This window comes from Danio rerio, chromosome 21, assembly GCF_049306965.1.
Source record: "Danio rerio strain Tuebingen ecotype United States chromosome 21, GRCz12tu, whole genome shotgun sequence".
In the NCBI taxonomy this organism is placed as follows: domain Eukaryota; kingdom Metazoa; phylum Chordata; class Actinopteri; order Cypriniformes; family Danionidae; genus Danio; species Danio rerio.
In genome coordinates, this window is record NC_133196.1 from 47,020,629 (window position 1) to 47,042,219 (window position 21,591).

Below are 21,591 nucleotides of genomic sequence, written 5' to 3' on the forward strand. Positions count from 1 at the left end.
AAGTGATTTTAAAGGTGGCATGGTTGTTAATGCCAGACGGGCTGGTCTGAGTAGTTCAGAAACTGCTCATCTACTGGGATTTTTCACACAACCATCTTTAAGGTTTACAGAGCGAATGCCTTTACAACTGCAGCCAATCACTGGGAAACACCCTAACACTCTCATTCACAAACACTATGGACAATTTAGCTATCCAAGTCTCCAATAGCGCATGTGTTTGGACTGTGGGGGAAACCAGAGCACCTGGAGGAAACCCACGGCAACACGTGGAGAACATGCTCCAACTGCACACAGAAACGCTAAATGATCAAGCCGAGGCTCAAACCAGTGACCTTCTTACTGTGAGGTGATTTTACTACCCACTGTGCCATCGTGTTGCCCTCATAAAGAGAATCAGATGCTAAAAATGGGTCATTTCCACAGTCATGGCCCTGCATGTTCCTTCAGTGTGTTTTGTTACTCTTGTTCATTCACCTGTTCCTGTTACCCAAGAGATTTAATGTTAAGAATGTGTGTCGTAGTTTGGCAAAAACATTCCCCTGGTTAAAGTTCAGTTATACTTAACCTTGTGTGCGTCTCTCTCGCATCTGAAAAATGTGAACATCTTTTAAAATGCAACTTTTAAAACTACATCAAAGTAATTATTATCTTTCATACAGGAACTCTTGACATCTAAAACAGATTGTTTGAAAGTCAGAAAATGTTTCAGGTTTATTTAGGCAGTGGTTGAAACAATTAGTGTTGTTTGAAGTGCTTTTTTTATTTGTTAATTGATTAATGAAATTGGAATTTGTTTAATTGTTGGAACTGGGATTGGTTTAATTGGTGGAACTAGTACTGGTTTAATTGATGGAACTGGATTTGGTTTAATTGATGGAACTGGATTTGGTTTAATTGATGGAACTGGAATTGGTTTAATTGATGGAACTGGATTTGGTTTAATTGATGGAACTGGATTTGGTTTAATTGATGGAACTGGAATTGGTTTAATTGAGAAAACTGGAACTGGTTTAATTGATGGAACTGGGATTGGTTTAATTGGTGGAACTAGTACTGGTTTAATTGATGGAACTGGATTTGGTTTAATTGATGGAACTGGATTTGGTTTAATTGATGGAACTGGAATTGGTTTAATTGATGGAACTGGGATTGGTTTAATTGATGGAACTGGGATTGGTTTAATTGATGGAACTGGATTTGGTTTAATTGATGGAACTGGGATTGGTTTAATTGATGGAACTGGATTTGGTTTAATTGATGGAACTGGATTTGGGTTAATTGATGGAACTGGAATTGGTTTAATTGATGGAACTGGGATTGGGTTAATTGATGGAACTGGATTTGGTTTAATTGATGGAACTGGAATTGGTTTAATTGATGGAACTGGATTTGGTTTAATTGATGGAACTGGAATTGGTTTAATTGATGGAACTGGAATTGGTTTAATTGATGGAACTGGGATTGGTTTAATTGGTGGAACTAGTACTGGTTTAATTGATGGAACTTGATTTGGTTTAATTACTGGAATTGAAATTGGTTTAATTGATGGAACTGGAATTTATTTAATGGATGGAACTGGAATTGGTTTAATTGCTGGAATTGAAATTGGTTTCATTGATGGAAACATTTTTTTATTAGCCTTAAATTGGCCAATTTACCATTGCAGTCAGAAAACATTTGGATTTCCTGTAGCCAGCCCCCAAAGGCGAGTCGATGAATTGCAGTTTTAGTTACTTCAGTATTGGGTTCCCGGGGGAGAGCGGAAGGTTGTCGCTTGGTTCTTGGTTCAAGACCAAGACTAAAATCAAAATTAGCTGTCAAAATAAACACTGGTACAAGTAGAATATCTTAATTTTTCTAAACTTTTTTTTTTTGGAGCTGCTGTATATGGTTTGTCTTTTGCCTTTTTACTGCCATAGTTAACCTTGAACCATTAAATTGTTGTTAGGATGTCTTTCATTTTCATGTGAGAGAACTGTCTCCTTTATTCTCATCTTGTATAAGGCAGCATGTCTCCATAAATTAGGCCCTGAACTTTCACTCGCGACTATAAAATGGCCCTCTTTGTGCACGACTTTAAGCATTCCTTGTTCATTCAGTGTTTGGTCCGTCACGTTTCTGAAGGGTTTTACTCCTGCAAATGACTTCTTTGGAGTATTGCCATAGACTTTTGCATTGCTGAATTGTCCTTTTAAAGAATGCCGCTGCAAGTATGTTCATAATCCTGCTTCATATACCTCTGCATTAAATGTCTGGGACAGAACAAATGAATATATAATCCCAGACAACGGTCCAGACAAGACTGGGTCAAACATGTTACCGTGACACAGATCTGCAGTAAGATTTCTAAAAGTCACAACATCCACAACCCGGTTCACTGCTAAAATGCGATCAGAAATGTAGGGCAGGAATTAATAAGTCTGCCATAAAGGAAATTCACAGAGTTCAGAAAGAGAAAAGTGGTTTAGATTTTTCCACTGTAGAGATAACTTACAGTTTTAAACCAAAGAGCAGTCTGTAAGATGAAGAAGAGCCAAAGAGATTCAAATAAATAAACAAAGTTGACTGAAGATATTGTTGCTTAAAATGCTAAGTTTTGTATCATGGTGGACTTGAACCATCTTTTAACATGTCCTGTTTGTTAATTCACAGTAAGATGATGACATCAGAATATAACATTATAATTATAAAGTTGATTTATTATGTTTAGGACATGTGCTTGTCATCTATCAACAGTATTAGACCGTTGTATTTCCATTATATATAGGCTAGGGGTTGTTATACAGACACAGTGAATATTTATTTTCATGCACAACACTTTGTGTTCGCTATGAAAGACAAAAACATCAAACGCTTGTAATCATAACTCTAAAATGCGATATGCGATGTGCGCACCGGTTTCACTTTCACTTCAGAGTGCGGCTCATGGCTGCTGTCACTGTGAGAAAAACACACACATGCAAATCAAACCTCCCGCACGGCTCTCAGACGATCGCTCTGTGCAACGAACTGAACGTTATTTACAACTTCATTACCTGTTATTCACAGCATATGCAGGTTATGTTCACTGAAGTAGGCGTCATTTGCGTGCGCGCGCGCGTTCTCGGCAGTAAATAGGCAGTGCGTCAGCTCACGTGTGATTTCGCGACTGTGAATACTTCATTACATGAAGACAGAAATGACATTTTGGGTGAATTATACCTTATAAATACAGTATGTGACACTTTTAACGCCATTTGAAGGTGTCTATGTTGCTGTGAAGACTTGTGGGGTCGCCTTTTCTTCTCTCCTGACCTTGAAAATATAATTGGCTGAATCGTAGAAAAAAAGCTGATATAGGATCGTGTGCATGGTTCAACACTAAGGATTATTTCTACTGGCCCAATCAGACCAGTGGTTCAGATTTTTACTTGCCCTGCCAATATTTTCACTGGCCCCACCAAAAAAAAAGTTAATAGCAATTTCTTAGCCACAAATAAAACAAAAACGTGTCAAAATGTTTGTAAATCCAGAATTAAAATATTTAAAAATGTTAATAAATGTGCAACGAGCAAAATTCAAAGTGTTTTCAAACAAAAGATGGCTAAAGACCGGCCAAACTGACGGCGAACTGTTCATCACTTAATCTTTTTTAGTCATGGTGTACGCTCGCATATGTCTGCTTCCAAGACGTTAGAAACAAATGATTTCCTTTAGCATCATCATTTGATGTTACCGCCATGTTGCTGTCTCTTCCCTGTACTAATAACGTGCTCACAACATCCAATCAGATAAGAAGAACCGAGAAGATAGCATTTGAAGGCTTGAAAACACAAACTGTTTCTCAATTCTAAAACTGTATTTGCACACAATTGACATAGTCACAGGCAAATTAAACTTTAGTGACAAGGCAGCAGTGGCCCGATCGGGCCAGTAACGATCCTGTCTACTGTCCCGAGCATCTCACTCGCTGGCCCCGGGCCATCGGGCAGTCCTTATTGTTGAGCCCTGGTGTGTAGGGTCGAATCGAGATCGTGGTCTTTTTTCGATTAATCGTGAAGCCCTACATTATAGAGTAAACTTTTTATCTTTTATTACACTGTTTCTTTAGTGAAAATTTGCTTTATCTCAGTTCTAGTTTTATTATAATCACTAGACACCAATATTACAATAGTATTGTGATGCACAGCCCTATTGTGCGATCTGTCAGCAACTAAATATTATCCCAGACATCATTAGTGTGAGACGAACGGTAATCTGACAACCCTAAAAATCATACCATGTGTGTTTCTGGAATTACTCTTCATTGTTTCAATAAGCCCTTCTCCTTTATTAATCTCTCATGCCAGTCATCACCAGTAACCATTACCTTGTTTTGTCTGGAGTTCTCGGATGACAGATGAATGGTTAAAGGGAGGTTAAGAATAGCTCACCTTTTGTTTGTCAAAGGCTTTGGTGGATTCTGTAGTTGAACTGTCAGGTGGGAGCGGCGGGATTCCTCACAAAGAAAAAAACACATTAGACTTGAAGCCCTGAGTGTGAACGCCTACTGAGGTGTTAGCTTGTTTTTGGGCGTTTCAGACATGTGGATTGTTTGCTTTGTCAGGACTAAATTCTTGCAACACACAGAAAGAGCATTTAAAGAGTTCAGATGCAAAAAAGCCATCTGAAATGTGTTTCTGAAATGAGCAGATTTTTTTTAGGCTCTTTTGGGTAGGAATGAGAAAAATGCTCATTTTAGAAGAAAATGTCAGACAGCACTTAGGTTAGAGCTTAGGCCGTACTCGCACTATGTACAGTTGCCTCGGACCAGGCCAAAGCACGCTTTTCCCCCCTCCCGTCTCCCCCGACGGCCCGCACTCACATTACAGTCAGGCCTGGGCACGCTTACGTCATCGATGCTGCGCTGTTCAGTAAGCGCTCTCGCTCAGCACAGTGGAGATTTCTCTAGTTATATCGTTTCAGTGGTTTGATATGCAGTGACATGCACTCAAATATTTCACCAAACAGTCCTTAGGGATGCGGTGACACGCAGTCAGATATTTCACCGAACAGATCCGCCACTTTCGGCGCTCATAAACAATCATAAAGCCCTCATGCTGCAGGAATGAGGAGGTCTGCTGAAGGTGCAGCTGTCGTGCAGTGAGGGGTTTGCATCATAAATAATCTACGGCAGTTTGCAATCGTTGAACAGTAAGATTGATTAATAAATCCATGTGAAACAGTCCCTTAAAAGTCACGTCTCGCTTTCAGTTTTCAAGCCCATGTAAACCGTACTCAGGACCACCTCTTCCAACCGGGCCAGGGTCGGCCAAGTAAACCATGCCTGAGCCCGATTCGGTGCACTCACACTTCTCAAACAATCCGGTAAAACGGGCCTGGACACGGTTCGGATAGCATAGTGTGAGTAGGGCCTGAGCTTCAGAGAGCAGTGCACATTGGACAGTTTATCAAGGATGTACCACTGGATCGCGTCTCACTATAGTTGTTAAACGTGATATTCAGACATCCCAAGTCTCATTGAAGTTCCTGGAGTCTCTATGCATTTGCGGGACTCATAATCCCTGTAAACGAGTGATAATCTCCCGGAAATCGCGCGTCTCCCTCACGGTCCTCAGAATAAGTCGCGCACCCTTCTCACCCCCAGATCCCTCCTCGCTCTTCAGACACGTCGCGTGCACTCTATCAAACCCTCCCTATATGAAATGTGAAATGATGTTTCACATTAGACATTTTACAATGCCAAATTGGTCGACATCGCCCAACCCTAGTGAACATAAATCAATTAGGTTGTCCCCCCCCAAAAAAAACTCAAGAAGTGTGTTAATTCAGCTTATTTTAAGTAAATTGTTTGAAGAAGCAGCAATAATTATTTGAGTCCAGTGTAATATTGGCGTACTCATCATCAATTTAAAGGATTGTGATTGTGAATAATTGTGATTAAGATTTCAGGGCCTGAGCACAGTTTGCGACTGTCTTTTGTAAAAATCTCAATTCGTTCTCTTTTTAATTCCGCTGTTGTCGAAAGAAACCCTGGCGAAGTAAACAAATCTCATTTGTGATTGTTCTTTCAAATAAGAACTCGACAACATTTCTCTTGACATCTCCAAGCTTGTTCTGCGCCAGCTCAAGTGATTTTCAATGGGAGATAGATCTGGACGATGAAGCCTTTACAGTAGTGAAGGGGAGCGTCGACCCATCCTTACTAGAGGAACAGGGAAAAAAACCCTGCTTGGCAGCTCTCTCTGTGCAGAGTACTCTGGGAATAAATGGCACCAAGCCTCTCTTTATTCTGAAGCTGGCCGGGAATGCGAGGCTTTTTTTTTTCACTGCTCAGACGCCATTATCAGCGGTGAAATATTCCCTCTGCTGCACCCATTGTGCACTAGCAGGCTGGACGTCAGCGGCAGGAGGCCCATCCTGCCGGCGTTTGTCTGAGGACAGATTTGCTGCGCAGAAAAAACAGCCAATCAAAGTGAACTCCTGAGGAGAATGTTTTCCAGGATGTGTGCCTGCAGAGAAGTTTAAACACTTTCTGTCCTGGTCCCTCTTGAGATTTCTGAACTCTTACTCTGGTGAGAGAAGCAACGTTCTCTTGTAATGTAGTTAGCATAATAAAGTAGCTAATAAGATGTATACATCTTTTTAACAAGGTGCTGGGAGTACTTGTAAATGCTTGAATTTCAATCTGTTTGAATGGGTTTGATAAAGTTCTTCTTATAAATGTAATTTTATTGCCTCCATAATAATTGTATTATGTTAAATAGCAAATAATAATCAGCTAATTAAATAAAATGATCTTTAATTTAGAAATTGAACTTTTTGCTTTTGCATAAAATGTAAACCCTTTAGTCTGCGCCATTTGATTAAGCAGAGAATAAGTGAGGGAACCCAAAATGCACTATAGCTGTCTTGGGAATTGGAGATTAACAGTTTAAATCAACACACCAGGGGCCTCATGTACGAAGACTTGCGTGGAAATTATACTAAAACATTGCGTACGCGCAAAGCTGTAAATTTGTGTACGTAGAAAAAAAATCAGATGTATGAAACACTGCGTACGCTGAATCCTAAGCATTTTCTTTTGTACATCCCAATGAACGTGAAACTGAGCGCAACATGCACGAGCACAAAACCCCTCCCTGCCTCCTCCCCCGTATGAATATGCTAATGACTCTACTTTGGGAAAACCCAACGAAAAAGCAACGCAAAAGCAAGCAAGAAGAGAAACTTTGAACAGAATGTGAATTGGAGGTGCTGCTTTCGGAGGTAGACCGGAGAAAAACGTGTTATTTGCAAGTTTGTCCTCCGGAATTAACAACAAAAGAAAAAAATTGAGTGGTAGAGTTTAGCTGATGCGGTTAACACAGTTGGGTCTGAACATCGCACTGAGTGAATTCAAAAAGAAATAGTGTGGTTTAAAGGTGTAAAATGTTGCAGTACCCTTAACAGTCTCAGTGGCGCAGCTCGTAAAACACATGTCAACATGTTTTGACACGTTCGAGCATGAACTCGGTTCGAATCCAGCGTCTGATGAACTCATTCTTGTTTTTTCCCCCGCTACATATCAGATTTTTCCTACTATTTATCACGAGAAAGACAAGTAGGAATCATCAATAAGTCTGTGCATCATATTTTATTTACACATTTATTGAAGGGAAATGTTTCTGATTCACGCATGCAAATTCATCTTCAGATAGTGTCTTTATAGCAGTGTGTGTGCAGTAGATAGCTCAGATTACATTGGGAAAACAGGCGACCGCTGCAAATTGCGCTTTAATGTTTGGCTGGTCAACTGTATGGTATGGAAACCTTATATACCTGCTAGATGAACCGGTCTCATACAGCTGCCATTGCAAGGCTCAGACACTTTGTTGAGTGCAATTTAACATAATTGCCTCTAGGAGTCGCCAATGGAAATAAAACAGACGCACAAAAAATGTGCGTACACCAGCCATGAAGCTGGCGTGGAGCTGCGCACATTCCCACGTTCATTTCATCGTTAGTAAATCCAAACGTGAGCGTGAAACCTGGCATACGCAAAGTTTTTGTGCGTACGCAGTGTTGATACATGAGGCCCCTGGTGAGTCAAGAGAAGACTCAATTAAAATGAAGAACATTTACTGAAGATAGTTTGCAGTTTAATGCCAGAAGGGTTTCACACTTGCCTAGAGTTCGCAGGTCGATCTTCCACCTTACAGTACAAAAACACAGCAATCATACTCTTTAAGAAAGACCAGAAATGGCGTTGACTAAAGTAAAAAATCCCAATTTATTAAAACAAAGACAAATAGGTACGCAAATGCGGGGTTGTATCTGGAACTGCCTTCAGCTTCATGAATGAACAATGCATGAAATTAAAATAATTATACATTTTAGATGAAATACGACACAATTAATATGGCAGTAAATCAATCCTGGGCTTGGGACTCAGAAATTGTATCTATACGATAGAGATAAAGTACATTAAGGCGGTTGTTATCGCAGAGTAAAGCCTGACTGGTTTATCGGCAGCCTGACACAAAGCGGAGTTCTGTTGTATAAGACTGAAGGGCTTTAATTTGCGAAAACAACCATCCTGGATGTACTTTATCCCGCTTATTACATGGCTACTTTTCACAAAACATAACAATTAGACACAAAAACATTGTACTGAGCTGTAATAGTTTAACTGTTAACTTTAGTTTAACGCAAAGCTAGCAGGAACTAAAACAGCTGATGGAGTATACTCTAAATTGCGCATTCAGTCACAAGATGTTGCCAAACAGTCAAAAACGCAAAGCTGACAGAAACTAAAACAGCTGATGGAGTATACACTAACCTGTGCATTACTGAGTCACAAGATGGAGACAAACAGTCAAAAACACAAAGCTGACAGAAGCTAAAACAGCTGATGGAGTATACACTAACCTGTGCATTACTGAGTCACAAGATGGAGACAAACAGTCAAAAACACAAAGCTGACAGAAGCTAAAACAGCTGATGGAGTATACACTAACCTGCGCATTATTCAGACACAAGATGGAGATAAACAGTCAAAAACACAAAGCTGACAGAAGCTAAAACAGCTGATGAAGTATACTCTAGCCTGCGCATTATTGAGTCACAAGATTGCACCAAACAGTCAAAAACACAAAGCTGACAGAAACTAAAACAGCTGATGGAGTATACACTAACCTGCGCATTATTGAGTCACAAGATTGCACCAAACAGTCAAAAACACAAAGCTGACAGAAACTAAAACAGCTGATGGAGTATACACTAACCTACATATTATTTATTCACTAGACGATGCCAAACAGTTACATATCAGATACGTATGAATGTGTACGTAACTATATGGATGTGAACGTATTCACTGATGGTCACGGTGATTCGAAGTTCACGGAGAGCCTGTGTTATTAAGCGGTAGTTATCTAGAAATAACATGTCTTGTAGTGTTGCGACTGACCAATCAAAATTGAATTTTCCAGACAGCTTTGTATTAATGTAGTAAAATATAACAAATAGCATCTGATTTGTGGTTTGCGGCTGGAATAGTTGGTTCATTCCGCCGTGGCGACCCCTGATAAATAAGAGACTAAGGAGACTGAATGAGTGAACGATTTGTGATAAACTATATGTGTGTAAACATGTAATGTGCTACACTTCTAAAAATATATTTGACTTTGGAAAAGGGGCAAAAACCCAGTTTTTACTTGGTGACTTTACACATTAAAGAGATGTAAACTGTTTGCTACTGATGAAACCTACTGTAGCGGCATCCACTGACTCTCATATGCGCTAATGAGAACATTTAGTCTTGGAGACGACCTCTATTGTTTTCTGTAACTTGCACATTTCAGCACGAGCCTGCATCACGCTTCCTTCCACTTGAGTGTTTCTCTGTACTCGAGCCCGTATTATTGTGTCTCCTTTCCTGCACCTGAACACTGCTAAAAAAGTAATTAAAGTGTTTGCATTGTCAGTCAAACAAAGGTAGTGTTTTTTTTTTTCAGTTTTTAAAGTGACACCAAAATTTATGTACCAAGACACTACCTCACAAAAGTCTTGTCGTCAATCCCAGTTTTAAAAGCAACAAATAATAACTTGACTCCTGGTTGATCAGTTGAAAAGTGTAAGATGATGGATTTTTCTGATGAATCATCTGTTGATCTGCATCCCAATCATCACAAATACTGCAGAAGACCTACTGGAACCAACATGGACCCAAAATTCTCAGAGAAATCAGTCAAGTTTGGTGAAGGAAAAATCATGGTTTGGGGTTACATTTAGTATGGGGGTGTGCGAGAGATCTACAGAGATCAGGCAACATCAGCAGCCTGAGGTATCAAGACATATGTGCTGCCCATTACATTACAAACCACAGGAGAGGGACAATTCTCCAGCAGGATAGCGCTCCTTCTCATACTTCAGCCTCCACATCAAAGCTCCTGAAAGCAAAGAAGGTCAAGCTGCTCCAGTATTGGCCAGCCCAGTCACCAGACTTGAACATTATTGAGCATGTCTGGGGTAAGATGAAGGAGGAGGCATTGAAGATCAATCTAAGCAATCTTGATGAACTCTGGGAGTCCTGCACGGCTTTCTTCGCCATTCCAGATGACTTTATTAATCAGTGATTTGAGTCATGTCAGAGATGTATGGATGCATTCCTCCAAGCTCATGATGGAGTCAGACACAATATTCATTCTGTCTCCACTGCAGCAGGACTTTATATTCTATACTGGACATTATTTCTGTTCAGTGATGAGACTTTAGTCTAAGCAGAGTCAGACCTTACTGTCCTAATGAAATCCGTCAAAATCAAGGCTCGATCATCTTTTATTTTGGTTTAATAAGTGTAATCTAGAGGCCTTTGCCTCTCATATAAGCCACATCTGACCAGAAGTCAAGCTATTATTTGTTGTTCCTAAAACTTGGATAGGCGACAAGACTTTTGTCAAGTAGTGTTCATGTACGTATCTTTAATAAAATTCGCTGAAATTCTCCAAAGTCCATAATCCATCTAAGAGTTCTCACATGCTTGCTAGCAAAAATGTTTCACCAGTGTAAAAATTGCATTCCTGACATTTTTGATGGCTCCCTCATCTTGTTCCTCACTATTCTCATTAAGTCTCTTGCCATTGATTGCTTATCTCTTTTTTTTTATGTCTATATATCAATCTAAGCACACACTACTTCAATGGTAGCATCCAAGTATGCCGTTAAAGCATGCTTATTACACACTAGCGTCATCAGCTTCCCACTTAGAAGCCTTCAAGCTTCCATTAAAGATCTTAGCAGTCTAAGTCATCCTGACACTGAGCTGGTAAATAGGGCTCAGGGAAAGAGCTTGGTATGAAAAGAATTTTGCACATGAAGGCTAAATCAGATTGCTTAGTAATTATCTTGGGGAACGTTCAGAGTGCTGCATTGTACCATGCACTGTACACTTGAACTGTGCCCAAGCTATTTTTGCAGGAAAGGAAGTTGTAATTCATGTGCATCTGTAAGGTGATGGGTTCGCCTCACCACATGTACCCTTGTTCACCAGTTTATGCCATTTTTGTTGTGTCAATTGTGCCAGCATGTTCACATTGAAAGTCACTAAACGTAAAAAATAGTGCACTTCAAATGTCAAGTGTCCAAACTCGGTCCTGGAGAACCGGTATCCTGCAGATTTTGGCTCCAACTTGCCTCAACACACCTCTACAGATGTTTCTAGAAAGCCTAGTAAGAGCTTTATTAGCTAACCCAGGTGTGTCTGATTGGTGTTGGAACTAAAGTTTGCAGGACACTGGCCCTCCAGGACCGAGTCTGGGCACCCCTGGTCTAGATGATGCGTTTATTTTGGTGAAAAACGGAAGTATGGAATTGTGGACGCTTCATGCACCCAAGTGTTGCTGATTATGTTGTCTTTTATTTTGGATTTGCAAAATAACCTTACAAAATACATGGAGTACATGGCGCAAACTGCATTTTGGTCATTTTGGATTTTCATGTCACTTATTGTAAGTGATTTATTCACTAACGCCAATCTATATCCAACTAATACAGTAGTCAACATTTGATGTGGATCAAAAACATTTTTCAAAATTGTCATAAGTCAAGAATTGGTGTTGTTTAATACACTACCTGACAAAAGTCTTGTCATCGATCCCAGTTGTGAAAGCAACAAATAATAACTTGACTTCCAGATAATTTGGAAAAGTGTAAGATGGTGGATTTTTCTGATGAATCATCTGTTGATCTGCATCCCAATCATCACAAATACTACAGAAGACCTACTGGAACCAGCATAGACCCAATATTCTCACAGAAATCAATCAAGTTTGGTGAAGAAAAAATCATGGTTTGGGGTTACATTCAGTATGGGAGAATGCGAGAGATCTGCAGAGTGGATATCAACATCAGCAGTCCACAAGAGAGGGCAAATTCTTCAGAAGGATAGCACTTAATGTGCTCCAGGATTGGCCAGCCCAGTCACCAGACATGAACATTACTAAACATGTCTGGGATAAGGTGGAGGAGGCATTGAAGATGAATCCAAAGATTCTTGATGAACTCTGTGAGTCCTTGCAAGAATGTTTTCTTTGCCATTCCAGATGACTTTATTAATAAGGTTTTTGAGATGACAAGACTTTTGTCAGGTAGTGTAACTTTAGGACAACTTTGATTAAAAGGTTTTGATCCATTACATATGTTGACTACGATAATTTATCATTGCAAAGCTCACAAGTAGTCTGTTGATGTTGTACATCTACAGCAGGGATGACCAACCCTGTTCCTGGAGAGCCACCTTCATGCAGATTTCAGTTGCAACCAATATCAAACACACCTGCCTGTAATTATCAAAGGCTGTTCAGGTACTAATTAATCGGTTCAGATGTGTTTGATCTGGGTTGGAGCTGAAGTCTGCAGGAAGATAGATTTCCAGGAACAGGGTTGAACATTCCTGATTTACAGTATATACATGGTATAATTTACTACACAAAAGTGCTAGAAAAGTCATTACAAGTGCTTAATGTCTTTGGGAAAGGTGTAAGGACCCTGTTTTAACTTGGTGGCTTTACATATAAGAGGTAAACGGTTTGCTGTACCACTTTATATTAGGTGTCATTCACTAATATGTACGTACACAATATGTACGTACACATTGTGTTGTGTTGTGCAATTAATTGGTTCAGATGTGTTTGGAGCTGAACTCTGCAGGAAGGTAGGTCTCCAGGAACCGGGTTTAGCACTCCTGATATCTTTAGCAATGCTATAGATTCCTACTCCAAAACAGAGACATAATGCAGAAAGGTGTTTCTTGTGTCCAGCAGGACTTCTGTTTGTTTTGTTTTTTTCTTCAAAAGTCCAATTCTAAAAGTGTTTTTCATCTGATTCTTCCAGGTTCCACCAGATTCCTGTGGATCCACCTCAGTCCATATCTCTACACCGTAATCCAAATGGATTTTCACTTTGAGAGGATGAGTAACCTTGACCTACACCCGCTGAGTCTTCCGGTCAGTCGACTGTCTCCGGCCAAGTCCAGCAGCAGTATTGATCAGTATACCCACCACCACCATAGCAAAGGAGACTCTGCCTATAGCTCGTTTTCGGGTGGCTCCACAGTCCCTGATTATCCTTCTCCTTTTCTACTGGATGAACTCCAGTCACAAAGCTTGCACTACAATGATCTGAAGCATGTAAAAGCTAAATATAGCCCCACCGCTCTTGACTCGGATTCCAAGAGTATGGACCAGCTGTACCGTTCAATGGAGATTGTTTCCAAACCTCATTGGAGCAGTAGTGGCTTCCCTAAAATTGAAGATCCACCACATCCCTTACTACCACCACCACCTCCACCACCACCTGCTCGTCTGAACAGTTTTGTAGCAACCAGAAACCTTGAAAACTTAAGGACACGTCAAAGTCCAGAAGGACAGCATGCTGACATTTCTACTTTACAGCAGGCGAGTAGTCCAGAGGTTTATAGTGTCCAGGCTGACACACTTTCACAGCTTAATGATCACCTTGATCATGGGGACAAGATGCTTGATGCACCGAACCATACAGGAATTTTAAACAGATCATCCCTGCAAACCTGTCAACCAGATCCCTTGCAGCGCTCCAGGAATGGCCATTCGGAAACCCAACGGAAACGGTCACATTCAGCTTATTGTGCACCAGTTTCTGAGCATCAAAGCTCTTGCAATATGCCACAAAACATGATCAGTGGGAGCATTCAGCACAAAGGACAGTTTTACTTTGTTACTGGCGTCTTCAAGTCTTCAGAGCCAAGCATCGAGCAAGATGATGGTGCAGATTTGGAAACCTCCACCGAGTGGTTTTATAAGGCTCAGCGGAGAAGGCAGAGCTGTCCGGATGGTCCGAGTGGTAAACTCTTTTTCCAAGAGGAACACAAATTTAGCATTCAAAATGAAGATGTGGAGCATCTTAATGACCAGGCGTTTTTTAGGCCAGAGCAGACTTGTGAAAGTGTAGAGGACCAGAAAGCCATGAGTAGAGAAACTGGCAGGCATCACTCCACTAGCCATCCTATCTTCTACTGTGGTCCTGAGGACAGTTCAGCTGGTGTAATAATGACCCCTGCTCTAATTAAGGAAGACCATCTTAAGATTGAAGAAAGATTGGCAAGAGTTTCGAGGTGGCCTCAATTGGATATTCCAAGTGACAAGATCAGCAAAGAGACGACTCCGCTTTTGTATCACCTCACAGGAGCGAACAGGGCATCCCATGCAGACAAACAGTTCAAAAACAATAATGATACTGGTGTAGAGCTCAAGAATCCAGAATGTGTTAAAGATGAACCGAAAGCCGTCTATGATGGGCAAACCTCTCCCAGCAGTGAAAAGTCTAAAGAAGAGCAACCAAATGAGTTTTTCTACCAATGCGCAACACTAGATGACTCCTACAAAAAATATTACAAGGAGAAACTGAAAGATGTCCAGTCCAAGGTTTTAAGGGAGACCTCATTTAAAAGAAGAGACTTGCAACTTTCTCTTTCCCACAGAGTTAAGCAGTGGACAGACAAAAAACTTTCTGTCGTACCTTCAACCCCTTCAACACTAGATCTACGACCCAACTTGGACATCCACCCCACCCCACAAAAGCCTCAAGATACAGACCAGGAGAACACTGGACAGGAGATTGAAAAGGAAACCGTAAAACCCAAGAAGCCACAGAATATTGCTCAACCGCAGGTACCTCGGGTGGGGAGCAGGAAACGTTTGACAGCAGATCAGAAAAAACTCTCCCACTCTGAGCCAGAGAAGCTACACCAGCTTGCAGATGGACCATCTCATACGACCTGCCGCTCTCTTGGAAATGAATCTGAAGGTCTTCTCTCAGAGGCTGATCACGGTTTGGTGGCTTCACGGCGGAAGATGTTTGAAACACGAGGCCGTGCTATGTCTGCTTCTAACTTTTCAAAATCATCTCTGAAGCACCTTCAGCATAAAGCTTTAGTAGCATACATGGAGCGTAAAACTGGTCAAAAGGTTGCTGAACCTCAGCATCCAATTCCACAAGAGCCCACCCACTGGGATTACACTGTAGAGGGACAGTCTGAAAGGATTGCCCAACACAATTCTGGCTCCAAGAAGCTCCAAAGACCTCTTTCTGCAGGTCAGATTCTTGACTCTGTGTCCAGTTCTGTTAAATACAGCCAGTTCATCACTGATCAGTCCAGCGTTCATTCAAGGCAATCCAGCTGGAGAGAGAAGACTCCTGCCACAGGGAAATCTGCCTCCGTGGAGAGTCTCTTGGACCAGCCTGAACAACCAAAGCTCCCACGGTCTCGCAGCACCTCGATTCCCCATGCTTTCCAGGTATCTTTATAAAAGTGCTTTAATTTAGTTAAGTTCCTAGCATTCCTTGCTAAGCTTCATTGTTTGGTATACAGTTGTAGTAAAATTAGTAGCCCTATTTAAAAAATTATGTTTAACAGAGCAAGGAACTTCTTTCCACAGTATCTCCTATACAATTTTTTTTCTTCTGAAGAAAGTTTTGTTAGTTTGTTTTTTCAGCTAGAATACAAACATTTTAAAGACATTTTAAGGTCAATATTATTAGCCCCCATTAGCATCTAGTATTTTGTTTGTCATATTGCTGTATTTTGCATCTATCCGCAGATTCAAAAGCATCCGGATGAGCTCTCGACCATAAATAACAAGGCTATGTCAAGGTAACTGATTTTTAATTTTTTTTAATAGATAGCAAAACTAGGATACTGCCTACTTAGAGGGCCGGTGTCCTACAGATTTTAAACTTTTAACTTTTCTCAGCACACCTGCCAGGATGTTTCCAGAACACGGTTGCCCAATTTTGTTTCTGGAGATCGACCTTTCTTCACAGATCATCTCCACCCTTGATCAAACACAACTAAACCAACTAAGTAGGATCTGAGAAACACTTGGTAATTAAAGACAGAAGTGTTTGATCAAGGTTGCAGCTAAACTCTGCAGGAAGGTAGATCTTCAGGAATGGGATTGGGCACCCCTGTTCCTGAAAGCCTAAAAGCTTGATTAGCTAGTCCCGATTTGTCTGATTGGAGTTGGCACTGAACTTTGCAGGACACCAGCTCTCCAGTACAAAGTGTGCACACCCTTTGTTTAGTAGAATAGACTGGCTGTCCTCTGTTCTTTATAAGTAAAATAATCTGCAATGGATTAAGCAATATAAAGTTATGTCAAAACGGAAAGCAGGATTATTTTGCTGACTCCATTGGCAGATTATTTAACTTGTTTTAATGAAAAACTCACTTATTTCTGGCATATTATTTCCTAAAACAACACTATTTTTTTGCTTGTCCAGAAAATGCTTCTTAATTTAAGAATTTACTTGGTGGTTCATTCTGCTGTGGAGATCCCTTAGTAAATCAGGTACTAAGTCAAAGGAAGATTAATGAATGAATGATTTAAGAATTTTTAGATATTTGGACTAGAAACGAGACAAAAAAAATCTATGTAAGAAAGGCATTTTCTGCAATGTAAAGTTCTGAAACCTATAGGATGTTTTAGGGCTGGTTTATACTTCTACGTCAAGCGATCACCGTGACCCATGGTGCATGCCTTGCGTTGTGTTTGTGTTGCTCTGCAATAACACTTTCGAAATGCTAGCTGGCAGTAAGTTATGTTATGTTCCTCTGTATCGAGTTTCTTTGCGGGTGTTTTGTGGTCTTCTCAATGCTACCTTAATGTACAAGTCATTCAGTCTGAAACCTGCGCACAAGCAACAACTTTAATCATAATGCTGCGTTTTCACACCAGAAAAAGCATCTAACGCAAGTGGTTTACATGTTAAGTCAATGCAAAGACACAAATAGATGTCCTCTGGTGTGATACATGGGAATGGTGCGGTGCGAATGCGGCCAATTGTGCGAATAGTGCAGCACGAATTGGGCGTTTTGCGCATTTAATGCGCAAATCGGTCAAGTTCGAAAATCTGAACTTCAGCGGACATTTGCACCACGTTAATCAATCAGGAGCTTGTTCTTGTGGGTGCGTGATTATGACGTAGCGCCTGTTGTTGATGTCCCTGGGGAAAATCCTCCTGCCTACACCGACCACAGTTCATCAAACTGGGCTTGGCTCAGTCAGATCACCGCAGAAAGCCTCTATCATCCAGGTACAGTTTCTGGAAGAGTTTATGAGCTCACAGAGCTGGGTGCACCTCTGAAAGGATCTAGAGCACACAGAACAGGCTCCAAATGAATCGACGCTGTTTTTCAGCCTTCATGAAGCACATAAACACAGCTATTCCCTCAATAAAATCCATGTTAGCCATTTAGCAACGAAGCTAAAGTCACCGGGCAGACAGAGGCCCTGCCCATCACGCGAATCTAAATCTGTTCTGTTTCGATGTGAACACAACATAAGGTAAACACAAAACATCTGAAACTCCTTCACAGGAATTGGTTCTCAGCACTGCGCAAACCGATACCAAGCCAACCAATCGCAGAGCTTGCAGTATGAATCGTTTCGACTTCGTCACATTTTTTGAGAGGTGCGCATTAGCGTCGACATCAGCCACAGCGAGGGCTATGCAACCACACGAAGGCTGCGCCAGACCATTCACATGCGCTCGACGCAGAAGTATAAATTAGCCTTCATAGTACAGTGGCCTTCAATAAGGCATGACTAATTATTTTATTAAACTCCTTTTATTAAACTAAAAACATGTATTATTTTTCAGCGCTCAAAGAAAAGTAGAAGGTAAAGCCATCCGTCAGAGTTATCCTGCATCAGTTCCTGATGAGCGACGCTTTCAAGTCAGAGCTTCAAGAGGAAAGTCTATGGAGGAACTCGGCGCGTCTGCCGTCACGAAACCGGCAGCTCTCAGCAAAAGCTCAGAGCAACTCGACCAGCATTTGGGACACAAGAGAACTGTTTCATTCCTTGCTGAAGGAAGACGTGCACACAGGAACATTCACAGCAGTACAGAAAACACTCAGGCAGGTCCTGAGAATCCATGGTTAACCAGTACTATAAAGCACGAATCCTCCAATGATGATGAACGCCATGTGGTTTCACACACTACACATAAACATGTGGATTACAGCATTGTGTCTGTGCCCAGTCCCTTATCTGAACACGGTGGAATAAAGCTGGATATCAGGTAAATATTAATCATTTGATCTACACAGTTGAAGTCAAAATTATTCGCCCTCCTGTTAAACTTTTCCCAAATTTTCTTTAACAGAGCAAGGAATTTTTCACAGTATTTCCTATAATATTTTTTCTTCTGGAGAAAGTCTTATTTGTTTTATTTCGGCTAGAATAAAAGCAGTTTAAAAAAATTTTAGAGCCATTTTAAGGTCTATTCATAGATATATACATTAGATGTCGCCTACCCTGTTGTTATCTATTTGAAGGAATGTCAATAGAGCCGCCATTTTGGAACAGGGTAGCTCTCCTTTGAAATGAATGCGGGACCAAGGTACAGTTGAGGACTGTGGCCATCCAAAGCCAGAGATAAACACATATATCTATGATCGGGAGTTTTCCTGGATGTTAGTATGCCATTTTTTTTGGTCCCACTTTATATTAAGTGTCCTTAACTACTATGTACTTACATCAAAAGAAATAAATACAATGTACTTACTGTGTTTATAATGTATTTGAGAACACTTATGGTGCTTTTGAGTTGGGATAGAGGTTGGGTTATGGACATGTTTGGTGGTGTGGGTAGGTTTAAGAGTGGGTTAAGGTGTAAGGGATGGTCAGCAGTGTATTTACAAATGTAATTACAGCTGTAATTACATACATGTATTTAATCAAGCATAAGTACACAGTAAATACATGTATTTACACAATAAGTACATTGTAATAAACTATTAATTCCAATGTAAGTACATATTAGTTAAGGCCACTTAATATAAAGTGGGACTTTTTTTTTTAATTAAGAAAATTATTATTTTACATAAATTTTCTACATTGATAGATAAGTGATCGCACTGGCATTCCTGACAAAAAGCTTGTGTTTGTGTGTACAGAAATGTACTATTCACCCTCCCTGTAAAATTTGATCTAATCTGTGCCCTGAAACACAGCTCCTCTCCTGCTTTCACTTCTCATACTGACGGAGGGAGTGATTCGTTTGTGAATGAACCTCCGTTATGAACGACTCCTTCACTAGCCGACAATAATACAAGTTTCTGGCAGCGCAGCATCTCGTTGTCATATTTCTTTTGCATTGTTTGCTGATTTTATTCAACAAAACTAGCATAAGCCGAGTGTTTAGTGCGAGTTGGAGCTGCTTTGCCGTATGGTGAATGCAGTAAGTGACTGTATTATCATCAATAACGTTACCTGATTAGCACAAAAGTTCAAAACATACAAAAATGTTAAAAAAACGTAATCTTACCTATGAAATGTTCTGCCTTTGTGCTTTGTTTTCTTTGTTTGCTCGTTACTACACGCTTAGACAGCGCTAAAGTCCTGCATCTTCACGTAATAACACTGTCTTGACTAGTGTGGTTGAATGACATTTGTGCTGGGAGCACTGTACCAATGTGGCGGCGTTATTGACGCATGCTCAGGGTCCCTATGCGATATCTAGTGTATATATCTATGAGGTCTATTTAGGTCGATTGTCTACAGAACAAACCACTGTTTAACAGTTAACTGTTTATTGTGAAATGTACTATTCTAGAATCTCCGTGTCCAACCGCATTGTACTGCGCCTTTAAGGCGAGTCCTCCCCGCCTACTTTTTCTACGTGTCTTTCTACGTGCCTTAATCTTCTAAAAGGGCATCCGCTGTGTAAAAACGTGCTGGATAAGTTGGTGGTTCATTCCGTTGTGGCGACCCCAGATTAATAAAGGGACTAAGTTCTAGGGCTGCTCGATTTTGGGAAAAATCATAATTACGATTATTTTGGTCATAATTGTAATCACGATTATTTAAAACGATTACTGTTGAAGTCAAAATTATTAGCGCTCCTGAGAATCAGAGATCAGATCAGAGAAATAAATATTTCCCAAATGATGTTTAACAGAGCAAGGAATTTTAACAGTATTTCCTATAATATTTTTTTCTTCTAGGCTTATTTGTTTTATTTTTAGCTAGCATAATAGAAGATTTAAATATTTTGAAACCCATTTTAAGGTCAATATTATTAGCCCCCTTGAGCAATATATTTTTTGATTGTCTGCAGAAGAAACTACTGTTATACAATGACCTGCTTAATTACCCTTATTAAGCCTTTGAATTGCAATTTAATCTGAATGCTTGTATTTAGAAAAATATCTAGAAAACTTTAATCTGCTGTCATCATAGCAGAGATAAAAGAAATCAGTAATCAGAAATGATATATAGAAACTATTATGTTCAGAAATAAGTTTAAAAAATTATTTCCATTAAACAGAAATTGGGCAGGAAAAGGGTTGCTAATATTCAGGAGGGCTAATAATTCTGGCTTTAATGTATACATACAGTTATTTTCCTCCTTGCAAAGGAAAAAATAAATAAATACAATAGAATAAAAATATGAAACAAACTGTGCTTTAAGGATTTTCACTGTAAGAATAAAACTTTAGCGACAAAAATCCTTCAGTCAAGAGCAGAGGATTTTCTCGTTTTGTTTGATTAATGATTAAAACAACATCGCGCGCTGTCTCCTTAAAGGTTCAGGACACCCTGGATAACTTTTTTTTTTAATATTAACAGATGTGTGTGTATGTTGAGCATCAGTTCAGACAATGTTAGCACATGTCAGCTTTAATTGTGGGGAAAACTGGATAATTTTGAGCTTTTGTCAGCTAATTTCAGCTTCCGGGTTTAAAATGATTTTTGGGGCGGGATCAAAATCGGCGACGTATCGCAGAACTGCAAGTGCAATGATGACGCGTCTGTTTCTCATTATTATTCATAGCAGAGTTTTCTTATCCTATGAGAAGAGCCGGCTGCTTAATTATTCATGAGACCTGCCAGACCTGCCAGTGTCAAGCCCGAGCTGTGTCACGGACCCACGGCACACAGTATTGAGCCGTTCATGAAGGCTCATATGCGTTTGTTTCCATCATCCACGGGGTTTGTTGCATGTTTTCCCCCGCGATCTTGTCAGGGCCGATCATACAGCAAAGCTATGTGTGTGCTGCTAGCATTTTTGTCGGGAGAGCAGCAC

At 40.3% G+C, this 21,591-nt stretch overlaps 1 protein-coding gene across 1 annotated transcript in view; it reads left to right on the forward strand.

Annotated features, from left to right (window-relative positions):
• Positions 1-21,591, forward strand: part of shroom1 (shroom family member 1) — a 63,127-nt gene that overhangs the window by 20,266 nt on the left and 21,270 nt on the right. Inside the window, exons 2-4 of the mRNA XM_682698.11 lie at positions 13,354-15,794; positions 16,098-16,150; positions 18,160-18,582. Coding sequence (XP_687790.6) covers positions 13,410-15,794; positions 16,098-16,150; positions 18,160-18,582 — 2,861 coding nt within the window. The 5' untranslated portion in view covers positions 13,354-13,409. The remainder of the gene's footprint in view (positions 1-13,353; positions 15,795-16,097; positions 16,151-18,159; positions 18,583-21,591) is intronic.